Consider the following 18,417-nt stretch of genomic DNA (forward strand, 5'->3'; position numbering starts at 1 on the left):
ACAGGACTCTGCAGGAGGAGAATATGGAGGGGTGGAGCATGGCTCCTTCTCATGCCACCATGGAGAACAAAACCCTCCTCTTTGCCTAATATTACACCTTATCCACACAGCTAGTCCTTGAGATTGATACATTTCCAGACCAGGATTTTTATCACACTGCAGGAGCATCTCACCATGACCTACACGCTCATCAAGCCCTGCAAGGCACCCAGCCTTGTAGTCCTGCCTCTCATGGGGAGTTCAAGATCAACTCACTGCAGTTTTATGCAGACTTTTGAGGTACTTCTGCCACCCTAGACCTCAGGATGACTTTACATTACCCTCTGCCTAAAACTGCAACATAAAGCTGAACACTATGCCACATGCATAAAAGAATGCAAAAGCTACAGGCACTACATAAAATCTTAATAGAAGGAAAAAATGGATGATTTGCAGGGTTAGATTATTTGGAGTTGCTGTTGGTTTGGGGGGAGGTTTAAATCTTTTTAACAACCTCTAATGCAAACAAAAAGAGGAAAGTAATAATGTGTACTAGAAAATAAAGACATTTCTTCATAGAAAACCCTGGCAAAAACAATATACATGTGCACGCACACTCACACATGCTTCTTTAAGTTTTGTGTAGAAAACTTTGTACTTGGAAAAAAAAAAAACCCTGAAAGTATTGAAATGGAAAAGGTAATGTTTCTGATTGTAATGTTCACTTTTTGTTTTCTGTTAAAGTTTCTAGAACAAAGCATGCCCTTTCTCTTAAACACTACATTTTCTTTCAAGGTTTTTAAAGGAAACTGTTTCACAGCCATGGAAAGAAACAGCAACATGGTTAAGACTAATCTAATGAGGAGCTGTTCTCCTTTAATGCTTTGCTGGGCAAAACCCAGCTTGCCTCCAGAATATCCCAAAGACTGAGCAAGCATTAACATGAATATGGTTTATGCACAGGTCAGCTCAGCACAGGTCTCTTATTCTCCTCTGTGTCTGTGCTATTCCTTTCATGACTGCATCTTTTATGTCTTCTTTTCCTTCTCCATTAGCCTGATATTATATTTTTTACTCAAATAAGTAACTTAAACAAAAGTACCATACACAAAGTGTTCGAGACAATGAAAGCAACTTCCAAGATAAGCTAGTAATTTGTAATTAGGCACAGTGCAAATGTTCACAGTGGAAGTCAATTACATTCACTACATGTTTTTGCAGAGAAATAACATTGGTTTATAAACATCCAACTCACATGTTTTCTTTTACGATGCTCTAGGTAAAGAAATATGTACAAAAGAGTAACTTGCTTGGAAAAGAAACGTTACAATAAACAAGAGGGGAAATAAAATATTTAGAGAGAAGCAGCAAAAGGAAATGGGACCCGATACAGAAGAAAACTGGAGAGGCAAAATGCTAAGGAGTGGACACGCAGATAGTGCCGCTATTGAGTCATTCCAGTAACTCAATGAAAACTCTCCGTTCTCATGCGGATTTGCCTCCCATGGCGCTTCCCGCGCACGCCAGGCGAACTGTAGCAGCCTGCCATTCACAAGATCATCTACGGATGCTCTTTGGATGCTCTTTTCTGTGACGCTGACGGTGCTCAGTGTCTGTGTTTGCCTGGGCTCCTCCATCCGAAGCGGCGGTGTCCCACTCACGGCCAGCCCGTGTTCCCCGCCCGCCGGTGCCGCCCGCGCTGCCCTTCCCTCCGCCGGGGGCACCGGGCCGGGACAGGCGGGGGCCCCCGGCACAGCGCATGGCCTTGCTCGTGTCTCCACCTGCCGATGCCATGAGCGAATGTACTCGGGGAAGCACCTCATGGCTAGACAGACAGACAGACAGGCACGGGTCGGTGCCCGTACAGCCGTGCTTCAGGGCTGCTCCTGCGCAGCCAAGGCAGGCCGAGCCCTGTGCGCGCAGCCGAGCTGGCGCTGCAAGCACCCGCTGCATTTCTGGAGCTCACATGCCACAAAGCATCACCTTCAGTTGGCTGAACCCTTCAAAAGAAGCGCACACCAGGGCTCCAGCCTAAACTAGCTCTCACCCTCCTCAGAAAGGACTAAAAAAAGAGAGGGAAAGGATCTACAAAGGCATTTCTCATCAACTGCTAAATGGCCCAATATACCCGTAACCTCAGCTGCTCTGCTGTGTAGCAAGAGAGTGATCAAAACCTGATGGGACTGCTTGCAGGCTGCACTCTGAGCCACCGAGGTGCATTTTTGGAATTGGACAAATACTCTGAAGTGACACCTGGGAAGGGCATGGGCAGCAAGGGGAAATACTGTCAGGAAGGAAGAGTTTAAAAATACTAAGGAAAAATTTCTGACTACAATTTTAAGAGGTGGCATGGATCAGTTTTCCTGAAAAGCAGGAATCGAGCTCGGAGCTGGCTCCTGATCTGCTGTTTGAAGAAATCAAAATCAGAGCAATTTAGACAGCAATTTAGCAGCTTCTTCAAGGAAAAGCTAAACTACAGCTAAAACTACAAGGACATAAAATTCCAGTCAGACACAGGAAATTCTTGGGGCAATTCAAGAATTTTATGAGTCAGAGGATAAAAATCCCTCTGAATACCTAACTAAACTAATCTAATGAAGTGGTCACCAGGAAAGGAGTGTGATGAATCTGCATGTCAGGAAGGACAAATTTAAACAAACAGGAAATTGAATAACCTGAAGCTGTTTTCAGTTTTAGTCCCTGTTCCCTGCTTCTACTATTTTTTAAAGGTGCAAACCAAGTTGATGGCTGCAGAAGCTGAGGGGATTTTTTCATTTTAGACGAAGTCTCAATTTAAAAGAAATTAATTATCTGGCTTCCTTTTGAAAAGGTGGCAAGTTGTTTATTTGTGATTCATTATTTGCACTATTGTAGACCCTTTGGGGCCAAGTGCCAGTTGCCACTGACCATTGCAAAGGAATGAAGGGAAAATAATTGATGTAAAGTTCATAACCTAGCATTTAGCTTTTTCCCTGGCAAGCAGAAGTGTAGTTCAATGCATCCTATCAGATATTTTACACATGCTAGTAACTAGAAGGTTCATTCCTAAATGATAGCTACACCTGGTCCAGGTTCATATTGAAGTGCATGTTTAGATTATGATATAGAAAAGTTGACAGAGGGGTTTTCAGGGAGATCCTCATGCCCACAAAGACCTAAACTTTTGGTTAAATGGAATTTTAAGACCATCTGTGTGAAGCAATATTGTATAAAATGTTACTTCCCCTGTGCTATGGAGCTATACATAGTCTAGACTCAAAAAATAAGGGATTTGCAATTTAATAGTATTGCATCTCAAATGCCTTTTGTCAGGAGGAGCTTTTTCAGTTTATAACATTTTCATTAAAAATTCTCTCATTTAGGAAATGAAATAAATTTTAACAAATTGCCCTTTGCAACAACCATGTTAGAATTCCTAAAATTGCAGTGACTGACACCATTCTCATCATGTTGCCTGAATACTAAAGCTGAGTTTGCATTTAAGCTTTTTTGTTACCTCAGGTTTGCCTCAGCAAGTAAACCTACAGAGAAGCTGGATTTTTTGCTTTATTTAATGAGATCTGTGATTTCAAACCTCTTCATTCCAGAAGAGACAAAAAGAAAAAATCTGCCTAAACAAGCTTTCCTCCTTAATAGATCTTGGGTTGACTAAAATGTTTCATTATACAAAGAGATCATTTTAAGAAAACAAAAATACTATATTTTAATTTTGATTTTACCCTTTCATTGTATATTTCATACTAAAAATTGCAGATAAAAAGTTCTGCTGAAATAATTTTGAGATGAAAAATTAAACCTTCTACCTCAAAAGACAAGCCACTGGTCTCTCAGCTTCCACAGTATGATGTGCTGCAGTAGACAACATGTTAGGCATAGGTTGAACCGTCTGCAAACTGCTTTTATATAAATTTAGAACACTTCTTAGTTTTCTATCTGAACTGCCTGTCTGGATCATCCTATTTGGGGTTGATTCTGGACTTAAAATACTAATTGTTTACATTAAACAGACAAGAGAATGTGTGATGTATTTTAACTGTCAAAAGTGTTGTGAACAGCAGCAGCTGGAAGAGGAATGTTTAATTCACTCCATTACCCCCAAGCTTTTTAGAATCTTGTATCAGCAGCTATATCATAGTCTTGCAGGCAAAGAAAACAGGGTATGAAGGGCTGGTGGCACAGCAAACTTATTCTACAGGGGAAAAAACCCAAGGGGAATTCAAAAGCCATAGGAGCTTGTGCAAACTGCTGTCGTTCAGGTTTTCTTGTTTTTCAGGCCTGACTTCTGCCATGTGGTTCGGTGTCTTTTTTTTTTTTTTTTTTTTTTTTTTTTAATGTCACATTTACAGAATGGATTTGGCATGCTCAGGAAAGGAACACTGCCTTTGTTCATCCCATCAGTCCTTCACTTGTCCAATTGCCACGGCTGTATTATTAGGAAAAATGGACCTAACGAGGTGTAAAATAATGCTCTACATTCAAAACCATCGCTGTAGCTCCTTTCACTTTAATATTTACTCCAAAAGTAAACTGCTGAAACCTTGCATAAATAGTGCCAAAAGAGGTTGTAAGGTATTCTAAACTTACTGAAGTCAAGTCGATTAACACCTCATACACACAGTTGCATATTTGGTTCCCTACTACCAAAACTGCCAGGAGAACTCTACTATGAAGCAAGAGAGGAGATACATGTAGGGCAAGCTTGACTGGAAGAATTCTTAGCAAAACACCAGTTAGGTAGCAGAAACATCATCCACACCAAGACAGTAGGCAAAAATAACTAAGTTGAAAAAGTGGCTGGAGGCAGAGGTTTTAATTTGATTTAATGCTTTTTACACTCTATGTGTACCACTTCTCATTGTCAGCCTTTCCACTCTGTTTCTTTTATTCATTAGATTACTCTTTCACTACTTCTTTCTTTCCTTTTTTCACTCAAAAAGGCAGCAAACTGGGTGTTTGAGCTTCCTCTCAGGTAATATGTGCTTGGGAATGAGAAGTCAAGGGACTGTAGCCTTGATTGGCCCTTTGAAGGAGCTATACAGAGACTTTGTTCAGGTTTGAGAGATGAGTTTGTGCTTCCTTCTTAAAGGAAAATTGTACAAACACTCTCACCAGAGAAGGCAAAATACAAAATCTTGACAAGGACTCAGTAGGAAATCTTCCATTTTAAAATGCTGATTTTTAAACAAAAGGAACATGAAATGCTTACTTGGTGGAAGCAAATTTTTTCATAGAGATGTCTTTCACCAAAAACACACTCAACACAGAACAGTCAGTAACCTGCTACTCAGGAGGTCCCATGAAGATGCATGGGAGGCTTCTGTTTTAAACAACTTCAAATATTCTGTATCCAAAGTGGGGAAGCCTTGCAAGACAGGTGTCATAGAATGGCTGAAACAATCCATCAGCTTCTTTCCTTTCTCTTTCCAGTGCCCTCAGTTGTCATAGTGTTGCTACTTTCTCACTGTTCACCAGCTCAGTTCTTATCCATTTGTGGGGAGAAAGTTTAACTCACTAAATCAGAAGAAAATTATTCAACTTTTTTTTCTAACAAGCTAAATCAGTTAACTAAGAGGTTAAACAAGGATGATTTACTGTGATATCCCTGACTGGTAAAACCTCTACTGTTAGAATAAACTAAACCTCTGAACTCAGCTTTGACACTACATCTGTGCACTAGTATCACAGAAACATGATTATAAGCTGACCAAACAAGCAACAGATTTGACTAGAAGGCTGCTTGAGGTCAGTGCCTTTCTAATTCAAATAAGCCTGTAATCCTTCAGTTCCAAAGATGTTCTCTGTCTCAGCATTACAAAAGGCAAAGTATGTGAATTTAGAACTTAAATTACCTGGGCTATATCTTTTCACAGTGAGCAGGCAGCAGAGGATGCACTTTTCTTGAAAGGGACTGAAATACACTCTACTTTTCATTCCCCAAGCATGATGTGAGCTCTTAAAGTAATAAAAACTCAAAAGCTACAGTATATCAGTTCCCAACCCTGTCTTAGGTACAATGAAGTCTAACCTTTGGCACTAAGCCAGTCCAGTACTGATCCAACCTATTCAACAAACTCAGATTTTTAAATTTTTAAATAATTCATAACTCCCCACTAGCACAATCTCTGTTTACTTAAGTTCTGAATGGTCAAAGGGGATTTAGCAGCATTGCAACAATGGAAGTTGCAGGCACAGGGAAGGATTGGAATGCCAAAGGTTACTGGGTCTTCCCTCTGTACCTTTCACATCTTCATGAGATTGCAACCAAAACAACATGCATTATGGCTGTAAGGCACTCAGGCTTAGAAAAAAACATCTGCTTTGAGTCACCTAGAAGTGACTGTTCTAATACCAAAGCTCCACTGATATGTAAAGGCTGTCTAGTACCCTGATTGGTTTGCAGTCACACCAAAAACTTTTTAATGTGCTCTGTAATTTCTTCCCAGCTCCCTCAAGAAACTGAGGCATACCCCTGGTTTTAAATGCTCAGTCTGTAATTGTATCACTTCAGGTGCTCTCAATAGGATTCTTTCCTGTAAAGAAACTAAAGAGGTCAAATACTGCCCAAATTGCTGCAGGAAGGTAACAGAGCCAACAGCACTATCAGTGGCTGACAAAAGACTTGGTTCCCATGGCATAAACAACAGCCCATAAAACAGCTCACTGAAAACTCAAATAAACCTTACAGCTTCTGGCTTTAAAGCAAGAACTAGAGGACCTGAGGACCCCTGACCCACATTCCAAACTGGACCTTATAAATGTACTTCCCTCCCCTGCAGGCAGCTTAATGACCTGTACAGGCCATATCTGACACCAGCTTCAGAGCCTCACTTTCACCCTGATTAAAACTTTTTGACATGAAACAAGATGGTTTTCTAGTTGCACAAGGCACCATCCCATTGATGTATTTTTGAGGGAAGAGGTGGAAAGAGGAGGAGGAAGAAATCTCACTAACAAGACTTCTAATGTTCAACCTTTATTTTTCAGTGTTCAGCACTATTACCACTAGGTGTAATATTTGTTTCACATTGCTACACTTAACAGAATTTTTAATCTACACCCTAAGAAATATTAATTCTAAAATACTTGCAAAACTCAAATCCTTTTCTAGAAAGGCCAGAAAGAAAGTGATCACCCCTTGGAGACCTGTGTGTGCAGTGACTGATCATCTCCATTGTTGGCATTCCCAGGGGTCACAGAAGGGCTCAATTTCATTGTACCAGGGCAGAACAGAAAAGAAAGGCTGTCACAGCTGGATGACTGTGCAATCTAGGAAATCAACCTGTGAGTGCCAGTTATTAAGCATCCAATTAAATGGGCCTGAGTCTTAAGTTGATGGTAGTTTTGGGAATTTGGTTTTAGTTTCTTTCTGCATAATAATAGTGTCTTAAACCAGAGTCTCTGTGTATCTCAAAGACTTTCTGAAAAATTCTTATATTTTGTAAAAATTTTAACTGGAAAAGTTAAAAGAATTCAGATAAAAATCAGACAGCTCAACCATCCTTCACTCTTCATTTTGCAAGCATCTAGTGCAAGATTTTGTTTGAAATGTTTTATTTCCAATATTAATGTATATTAAAAAATCTGAGTGGAACATACTCTGCCCCAGTTCAATACATAGAAAAAACCCAAAATATTTTCCTCCAGCTTGCCAACTTAAGACAAACTTGCCTGGATACACAAGTCCCAACTTTGTTTGCATATACAAGTTTAATTCCCATATAAAAAAATCTCACAGTTCTAACTCTGGCTACTTCCCACCCCCTGGGACTAACCTTAGCATCTTCTGTTTGAACACTTTAACTCTGTCTACAGTAAGAATATACAGCAAAGACATTGCATTCATCTGAAAACATCAGCTGGGTGAGCAGGACAAGCAATAATTTTATATGTAGTTTTGTAAAGCATATCTTTCTACTCTCCCTATGTTTAACAATCTACTTTCCTGTGCTCATTCTATGCGACTACTTTTTCTTTTTCACTGATCTTTATTAGATGATTTAAATATTTGCATTTAAATATTTAAGCTTCAGTAAGTATCAGTTTGTTTCCTAAGAGGGTGACATTTTTCACTCTTGCTTTGAATGTTTTTAAATATCTGCTATCACTGCTGTAACTCTATTTCCCCATCATTCATTAGTTCTAAAACAAACCTGAACAAATAAACCATAACATTGAACTAATGAGATATGGGTGGTAAGTTTCTGTAAATACAGCCTGAATTAAAGGTAGAATGGCTGCATAACTTAGATAATCTTATTCTTTACATTGCAATGAAGATGACACCGCATGCCTTTCATCTATTAATCATCACAAATCCAATGAACACTTTGCCTTATTCTTTCAGCTTCTTTAACAGAACACCTTTATGTTCTTAAATTTGAAGTAACACAGTCCCATCCAAATGTTAAAGCAGAACTCCAGGCTGCAACACATTTGATTACTTAGGCATTTTAGTATTACTGTCCATCTCCATCTGTTTAACCCTGGTACAGGACAAGACAGCTTATGAAAACTAAAATAAATCATGCAGGAACTATTGGCAGAGGAGCGAAATAAATATACTGTTAGTGCTTGCACAAATTGTGAGAAACTCATTAAAGCTCAATCACTTTGTGGATAAGCAGAAACATTTTCAGAGGCAAAGTGCCAGGAGAAATCTCATGAGTTTGAGCTTCTGAAGTTTCCCAATAACGCTTTTCCCTGTGGGAAGGAGGTTAGAGGGTGCAGGGATGGACAGACTCTCTGTACAGTCCATCCCTGTCTTGATCATCTTCAGGCCATGGGCATTTGGATAAAGGTCCACGTCCTCACTCCCACCCAAATACAGTCAAGCTGCCTTGCCACTCTGGGTGCCATACCAACAGGCACCCAAGTAAGTGACAACATAGGTCCCAAACTCAGTCTTCATAGAAGGTGGGGAAGGGGTCAGGTACCCTCTCCCTCCTCCCAGAAATAGGAGCCCAGGAAAAGGCATGTCCTGCCAGGCAGCCTAACTGGTGTGTTACACATCCTGGCCAGGAGGACATCCTTTGTGAAGAGACCTTCCTGGTGTGAGAAAGCAGGGGGAACATGAAAACTTGCATTAATGTATCACTAAATAAATTACTTTTACAGACATTAGAGCAAGGGAGTTAAGATTACAGTTCTGCTATGCATATTTCTTTGCTTTTTTTAGGAGTGAAACTTACTTTTTGTATGGTCTATAGGTGATGCCTAGAGCCAAAGGAGTGAAAGCAGCTGCTGGCATAGATTCCAGCATTGTGCTGATCTTCAGCAGCAAAGTGCTGCCTTGTTTGACCATACTGCCACAACAATACAGATAGAGGTATACACCTGAGATATGTCGTCATTGTGGGGCCAGAGAAGAGTCACACATGCAGATAGTAAAGAAAATAAAATTAATTTGAAAGAGAGCTCCTGCAATTCTCTTCTCAACCAGTTAACAGGGGAAGTGATGACCAATGTAAATTCAGTTTGCCACAGTCTTAATACTATCATAATGTAAAGTACAGTTCTGTCAGCAGTCTTTCAATCAGTTTTTTCTTACTGTACTTGAGAGCAGGGAGTGCTTTCATTCCAATGAAACACTGTATCTTCCTCTCTTGCTTTTTAAAGTTGTTTCAAGAATGCTAGTGCTCTCAACATAGTACTTTATGCAGCACCAGATTTTTTTATTCACAAGCACATTTTTTGCCACTCTTCAACCTAAATAGGTCTTAATTGGTTTCCAGATATTCCATCAGTGCTGAGCATTGACATTTCAAATCCCACTCCTCTTTGATCCAGTATTCCTGGGACACTATTTAAATCCCTTCTAGTGTGTGTGACAGGAATAAAAAAACTCACTGACTGAAGGGGAGATAATAGTATGGAAGTGAGTATATGAGTACTTTCAAAATCCATAAATCTTAAGGCAAACACTTTTAAAATGAAAATATAAACACAGGAATTCTGTTCTTATGACCACCTCCTTGAAAAGTAAGAGGCAACACCAGAACGCTTCTGGTTTTAAATGTTAGTTTTTCAGAAATACACCCTTCAGTTTTCATATCTGCATTTATTGTGTCAGCCTTCCTTAGCTTGGTTAGAGCAGTTAACAGAATAAATTACTTTCTAAAAGTTTCCCAAAGTGACTTAAAATCAGCAAAATCTCTTCCTACTAAGCTTTTTAAAAAATTTCACATTCTTTCTGAAACATGCCAAAGACCAGCTTAATATTTAGGCCCTGACTGAAGCTAGATTGAATACGATACATTTTTTATTCACTCTTATTACCCTCAACCCATATTTCTTTTAGTTACATATTTCTCTTCCTGCCTGATGAACAGTGGTGAAACATATTTTACCAGCTTTTCCACATCTAACAATCCTTACTCAATATTCAAGCAAAAAATGATAAAAATGCAGCAGTTCTCTGGGGTAACCATTACTGGAGACAGATAAGCAGATTTGGGTTTGTTTAGGAAAGGTAAGATTTTAAAGGGAAATGAAAATGCATACAGAGAGAAACAGAACTGAAATAATCACAGCTAAACACATCTTTCCCATGAATACACTCCACAAAAGCTCTGTGAACAAGAGGTTTACTGACACCCAGAAGAAGAACTTAGGAGCAGTTGTACAGTTCTTCTCTTAAATTTATGATTTTTATCCTACTAAACCTCCACAGTATAAGCCATAGAAAATGACTTGGGGATCCCATCCACTCATCCCCAACTCTAGGTACACCCATTCCAGTGATAATCTATTACAACTTTAAACCATCAAAGTTTCGTGCCTAACTCTAAAATTGATGGGCACTCAAAAGGGTGATTCAGTGTACCCTGAAACAGACTTCTCCAGCAGAAGGGATGAACTCATCTGAGGATGTTAATCTCTTTCAACTGACTCAAGATGAAGCTCAGAGGGCTATGTTAAGGTAGATAGTCACAGTTAGTTAAGATAAACCCAATCCCCTGACATGGTAATAGCTGGCATAAAATATCCCTCCAAATGAAATGCTGCCATTTCTCCACAGACACACAGGGATTGTGTGAAAGCCAGACACAGATATAATCTGAAAGGGATATTATGCAGATAATAAAAGCACCTCCATTGCTAGAGCTAGTAAAGAAAAGATTAGTGCTAAATTAGGTGCTTCAGTTCTATCACAACAATCAAACACTGTGAATATGGATTCTGTGATCTCAATAGGCACAGTGTTTGGATTGGAGTATACAGTCTAAGATAGTTCACACACCTGGATCATGGCTGATGAAAAAAGCAATAAGTGGGCAAGACAACTATACACACAGCAAGAAATGTTAATTCACCCCCACAATGGAAGGCAAGGCTGCCTAGACTCCTGATCCAATCACATAGGGCTACAATTCTTTCCTTTCAGAAATGCTTTCAGGCCTTGTAACCAAATTCACTCTCATCTGGCATTAGACCTGATTGTGATGCCCTTACTCACATAAAACTCAGTGCAAACTTAAACTGGCAGCATTAGACCTCATTGGTGTTTTGACTTAGGACCTAATTTTAAGCAGATGGCTGCTCACATGTACAGTGGCAGATGCACTGGTATGACACAAACTTGTCTACCATTACATCTTAAAGGCAGTGGTTGTCACTAAATTAAGTCAACAAAAGACAAGTTAATCTTCTTTGCTTTATACTCAGATCAACACTAAAGATTGTGATGGCGATCACTGAACATTCCAGTTTGATTAAAAGCAGCTTGCATTTTTCCCTTTACTTTTAGTACTACAAAACCTGAAATCAGTTTTGATAAGAGACTAAAATGTGAAATAGCAAAAGCTGACAGATCTTTCATATGGTTTCTTAATGGTCATAAATTTACAGCACTACATCAATGAAAGAAAAACATTAAATATTTTAATCTTTATTGAATCTTTTGTCATTAATAATTATCACATAGCTAGTTTGTACAGTCTCTTTTTTTTCAAATAACAGATTTATTCCAGTTTCAAATAATACTGTATATCATTCTCATCATCTTGTACAAACAAGATGTTAAGTTTTTTTTTCCTGTAACAAATCCAGAGGGAAGAAATAAAAATACCTTGCATTTCATTCAAATTCATAACCCCATAAACCATGCTAATCAAAACAGAAGGTGTTCTACTTTGGACAAAATTCATGCAGCCACAAAAGATACTGTGCTTAATGAAACATTGCCTAAAACTGTAACAGCAAAATGCACTGTATGGTAGTGAGAAAATAATGACAACAAGAGTGAACACATTGACCATAATGATCCTGTCCTGTTAAATTCATCAAGGGACACGGGCAAACAGCATCCCCATAGTCCTCTGCCTGATGTGTGGCTTTAGGCTATCCCACAGATAAGCTCTTAAAGTCCACAGAGCTATCTGACACATAGTGTATGGGGGCTCCAGCAGGGCACCCACTGAACACCACAGTCTCACCCCCTCCTCTTTTCCAGAGGCTGAGAGCGTGGTGCTTGTCCCAGTGGCTCTAGATTTCCTTTGAGCTCAGGTCTGGTCACAGCAGTGCCAAACACCTCCATATCATCACAACTGAAATGATGCCAAGCTTTACAAGTGAAACAAGAACAGGCAATGATCAGTTGCCACACAGCAGCACATAGTTCCCTGGGATGTACCAGTGAGATGTCCCAGCCATCTAATGCTCCAAGTCACATCACAGCATGGCCCTGAAACATTCACCAGATGGTTCTGTTTGCATCTGACTAAATGCTCATCTTGCTGCTGAACAAATATAACACACCATGCTCCCCAGCCATTGCATCCCCAACGATCTGCATGAACAGTTGTTAATGCCAAGAACAAAATAGCACTGACAAGTAACAACAAGATAATCTGAGCTGCTGTTCTGTTTTTGCAGCAACTGTCTCCCACCATCTCTCTGTGCCAGCTCATGCACCTTTTCAAGCATCCAAGCTGGTGGTGCCCAGAGAGAAGGAAATAATTCCTTTTAGTTGAAAGAGAACCTGAAGAGGTCATTTACCTCATCCAAAAAGCTCTGGAGCATCCCTGTTCTTCAGTATCTCAGTTTATTATGCCACTTTTCCCTGTTACAGATTCTGCAAGAGATCTTTTAATACTTTTAAATCAAATACTCTGATTGTAGGGTGACTGTAGAACTTGCCAACATAATTTTGTTAAGAACACCAAGTATCACTTCTCCTTCCTGTTTCTGAAACTACTTAGCCTTCCTAAGAAGAAATTAAGAACTGCTCTAACACAATCGAGATGGAGAAGCTGATATAAATAAAATTAGGAACTTACTTCTTCATCTGTATTTAAATCTTTGATGAGTTAAATCAAGGGATGTTTTTACTAAGTACCTTGCTGCTTTATCAGCCTAATGTTTCAAGCAAGTTACATTTCTTTCCTGCTTCCCTGGTAGTAAAGGTCGGTAAAAGTTACTCACTTTCAAAATGCCTTTTGGTATTCACTTCTCTTACTTGGGCAGAGGGTTCCTTATGCTCCTAACAGTTACCCTGATGACTTTCATACAATGGGACTGATGACAGGCTAGGGGAAATCAGGGCTGATACAGAGAGTTTGGAAAGCCCGATGAAGAACATCTGGAAATGTAGCCAAGAGGAATTTGTGAGAGGAAACCATCTGATCACCCCCAACCTTACAATTTTGTTCATCTGTTCTCTAGCACTTGTGCGGAATCATGTAGCCATGTCCACATTAAAGGGAAGATACCAGTAAACACAAGAGGTGAGAAAGCAAAGGATGGGAACCTTGATGGGGTTATAGGGGTGGCAGCATTTTGCAGTGCTGAAGACATGGGGATACACTCATTCTGGTGGAAAATGCAATGTGCAGAGAGGAGAAATGACCTTCAGAGTCACTGGCTGACACTGTGAGTCCAGACAAGGCAGGCAAAAGAAATTCCAGGATCTGTTGGGGGCTCCTTGACTTGCTTTGTGTTTGACTGCTGGGGCAGCAGGAATCCAACAAAAGCTCATGTGTAGCTGCCCCTCAGGACAGGCTCTAGATGCATGGGCAGCTATTATATCTTAATTCCTGATACTAATTGGAATGCTTCCAAAGTAGTGATGCAAACAGTGACATAAAATCACATACATTATCTTCACATTTCATTTGATATGTAGAAGCAGGGAGATAGAAGAACAGGTTTTGGAGATATGTCTGTTTTTTTGAAAGAAGTGTGAAGCTGGCATAGTGATGATGGACACAGCTGAAGGCACTGTGTGTCCTTGAATATTCTTTTTCTTCAGTGCACAGATATGTTTCTATAGCATGGTGCTTCCCTGACTGTCTCTTTTGCACCCTGTGCTCTCTGACTTCCTACATTCCATATCTGAGTGCTATATATACAAAAAAAGACTCTACTAGAGTCCTTGCATATTGTCCATGAATATTTCCTTTCTTTTTAACACTGAACTAAATGGGATTTATTTTGCCCATGATTTCACTGTGAATATCACATCTCACCTCCACAGTGACATGCAAGATGCAGCAAAACATTATAGGAGACGATCCAAGAAAACTCCAGTCCTCCAGCAGGCTGTAGGAAATTCACCATTACCATTCCCTGGTGACTAAGGGGCATGCTGAGACAGTTATTTGCATTTTCTTTGCCTATTTTTGCTTTTTCTTCCTGTTATGGAACAGCACCCTGAAGACCTATTTTACTCTAAATTTTAAAAAGGGCAAAAATCTATTTATCATTCATCAAATTAATTTCATTAATTATCTTAATATAATTTTTATATGCTTAAATTCTAAAAACTTCTAAACTTCTAAAGCAAGTAGCACAAAAAGCATTTTAGACACTAACAAAATATTCATAATACGAACAAAATTGTTTCACCTGTGATTTTTTGTGGTTTACTTTGTTCTCTAACAAGTTGTGAGGAAAAACAATTTCCTACAACCATTTTTGCTTTTAAGTACTTTGTTAGGAAAAAAATCTATTTTAAGTACCAGTAGAATTCATCATATTATGACAAGAAAGCAAAATTGTTTCATCTATAAGATCTTCTAACAGCGTGAAGCTAACCCCATGGTCTCTGAGACAGAAATTCTGCCAGGTATAGACTTATAAAGAGTAGAGAAAAAGAAGTTTCTCAGATGGAACTGTTAGTTGTGATATGAAGAATGTGTGTCCCCTACAGATGTTATAGTTATTTGTATGATAAATCCTGATCATCACTGTAGGAATTTTTCAGCCTTCTTTTAAGTTAATGCTCAAGTTCCAATTAATCTTCTTTTGACAGTGTCTAATATTTCAGTGTTAAACAAGATTTCCAGCGTTACATTTGCAGTGAGCATACCAGGTACTTTAAAAGCTGTATTTCTCACTTTGTACTTGCTTTAGAAAAACTTCTTTTAATTCTTCAATGCTTCACAAATATTTCTAGGAAAGACAAGTATAATAAGCACTGATAAATGTTTATTAAGGGCACATCTAGACTTGCAAGTTAACTGGAATTAACACTGGGGTTAATCTAGAGCAAGTAATAGTTGCGGAACAACTCCCGGGAAAAAAATGCATTCTATAATAAAATTACCTCATTCTCACATTCAACACTTGAACTGTTTTGAGCAACACAAGATAAATGAGAACAAAGCATGTTTGTTCCAGTTTGTGGAGTCATTACTTTTCTTAGGAATGACAGTCTAAGGAATTCAAAATGAAATGAGGGACGTGAAAATACCTTAAGGTGTCTCCAAGAAACTTGAGGTTGCATAAATACAGACTCAGATGCCAGCAGCCCTTTTAAAACCAACACTATTTTGATACTTTTCAAAGGCCTGTGTAATGTTTTATATGGTGGCAGATGCTGAGTTGATGTTGCCAGTATCTTTACTTCTCTGCTCTTACATGTTGGCAACGAAAGAGAAACTCAGAGTCCTTGTGCCATCTGGCTGTCATGAAGAGCTTCTTGGTGGAAGAAATGAGTGTTCTCCCTATAAAGAGGAGAACTTATCTGTGTACTTCTCACACAGATAAGGGGATTTTCAGCCTTGGTGCTGCCTGATTTTAACATCTACCCTGGATTGTTAGCTGAAACCTGTGCCAAAAGACACAGCACTGATGAGACCAAGGCATTAAACCTTAGTAATTCTCAGTTCCAAGCACAGTGTTTGGGGCAAGCATTGAAATGGGACCAGGAGCCCAGGGTAGAAAGCCCTGCTGACATACTAAGTGGGCCCACAGTGCAGCTGCAATAGTGCCAAACTTCCACCACTACCCAAGGAAAAGCCATGCCCCTGCCTTTGCTGCCAAGGGAGCAGCAGGCAGAATAGCATACCTAACAGGAGAAGTGCTTCAAAAGAGAGCCAGAAAACCACTTGTAGCTTAAGCCACCATGGAAATTGAAGCTCTGCAGAGAGCATTTTCCTTTCAACAGAAAAGCCAACATACGACATTCTGCTCTGCACCCGAGTTCTGGTGACTTCATTAAAATAAAGGGGGTAATGGCAGAAAATGTGTGAGGCTAAACCCCATGCAATCCCTCCATGTTTTGTCAAGATCCAAAAATCAATCTTAGCATAGAATTTATTCAAGAAATATTCAAAGCAAGTAACCTCAAACTCACAGACTAAAATCATAACAGGAGCAAGATGACGCAAGTATTCAAGATGTAGGCATTGGCTATTTAAATGCTTCCTGCTGTAGATTTCACTCCCATATAGTTCCAAAGATAAAATCTAATGTGGAAAGAAAAAGCAACGTAATGCCTCACATTTCAAACCCAAATCATGCTGTAACTGGAATAAAAGGAAATGTGCTATTCCATAAACACCCTGATTAATATATATTGTAAAAATCATAACATTATAAGCAATTATAATCATTGCATTAGGCAAACTATATAGAAGATAACACTGGCTTAAAACCAAAACTGCTATAATAATATCAGGTTTCCTGTTTAAAAGAGACTTTTTCATCTGAACACAAAATGTATTTTGAATTACCTTTTCAGGCAACGGGCATTTCACCTAGCTTCAGGACAGCAGCCTGTTCTTAATTTATTATTGTTTAACTTTAGGGAACACCTAGGAATAGTTAACTGAAAAAGTAACAGACTGTCTTAGGATATCTGTTTTTTCCTCCAGCTACTCCCCTGTTTGCTGTCCTGTGTTTTTTGTCTTGTTAGATGTACATTAACCTGTTAGACTGACCTTCGCTTCCCTCCCAATCCCTGCAACTCATTACAATTCTTTAAAAAGACATCTTGGGAGAGATTGCCTTTTGGTAATCCTCCTCAACTGTGCACTACAGACTGGTCTGGCATGCATTGTGTACCTGCATCTGTCACGAAAATTTGATGACAAATCATCTGTTTCCTGACAGATAGGCTGCACTGACTTCAAATTCCCATGAAATGTTTTTGTCCACCAGGAAGAAAAACATTCTCCTCTCTTGCAGTGATCATTTTCAACTTCAAGACTCCATTTGCCTTAGTCTGTATTATCATTTATTTGCCTTATAATTTTACTGGATCAATTAAAGCCTGTTGCAAGATACATCTTCCTGATCATCTTTCGAGAAAATGTAAAAAGACCGGAACTAATGAAAGGAATGAAAGCAAATGTTTCACAGTAACAATGTTGTTTTCAGAGGGTGAGAAATGAAGATCCTTTTTAAGGCTGACCTACCCCAGTTTGTTTAAAACTAAACTGAACTTGAACTGATAAACTACTCTTTTGAGATTAACCTGAATAGTGTACATTCAGTAAAACACTGTAAATGTAAACATACCTGAATTGGAGTCAAACTTTGTTTCTGACCTGAAAAAAAAAAAAAAGATCATAAGTTACAAGAACTGCTTTATGCCATAAAAGCCATTTGTCAGACTGATCCCTCCAGCAAATACCATCTTTAACTAGACTGTCTAAACTGTACATTAACATTTAGTGCATTCAAAGGCATTTGAACCCAAATAATAGCTATTATCTTTACTGTTATCTTTACTGTATTTTACTGTTTTCTATGCTGTAGAGTTACAAAGAAGATATTTTAAAAGACAAATCACAAAAGAAAGAAAATAAAATGTAAATTTAAACCAGGATTAAATTATATACTATGAATCATAGCATACAGCTGTTTGTATGAATTAAATGTTTTCATTCATTTTCATTTTTGAAAAGTCATTAAGAGGATTTAATTCATTCATGAATGTTTCCAATCTATTTTTGAAGCAGATACCGTTTCATTAATGTCATATGTATTGTATCCAATGATCTGTACTTAATTGTGCAACATCCTAGGAGGTTTTTATTTGTGTGTGTCTTCAATTTACTCATTCTGCACATAGGAGTAAGTGGTTTGATTTTCTTAAAAGTGGAAAGTGGGGGGTGGGAGAGAGGAAGGGAGCCAGACCTAAATTTTAACTTGTTTTAAAGTCTTTGCAAAAAGACAATGATGTGTGCATTATGCACCATTAGCTTTGGTCGT

The 18,417-nt window shown here is 38.8% G+C and overlaps 1 protein-coding gene across 6 annotated transcripts in view; it reads right to left on the bottom strand.

Annotated features, from left to right (window-relative positions):
* Nucleotides 1-18,417, bottom strand: part of MSRB3 (methionine sulfoxide reductase B3) — a 77,616-nt gene that overhangs the window by 15,017 nt on the left and 44,182 nt on the right. For all 6 annotated transcript variants that reach the window (XM_079303942.1, XM_079303941.1, XM_079303944.1 and 3 more), the window contains one exon: nt 17,722-17,750. In XM_079303942.1, coding sequence (XP_079160068.1) covers nt 17,722-17,750 — 29 coding nt within the window. The remainder of the gene's footprint in view (nt 1-17,721; nt 17,751-18,417) is intronic.

This window comes from Erithacus rubecula (assembly GCF_903797595.1).
Source record: "Erithacus rubecula genome assembly, chromosome: 4".
NCBI classification, from domain to species: Eukaryota; Metazoa; Chordata; class Aves; order Passeriformes; family Muscicapidae; genus Erithacus; species Erithacus rubecula.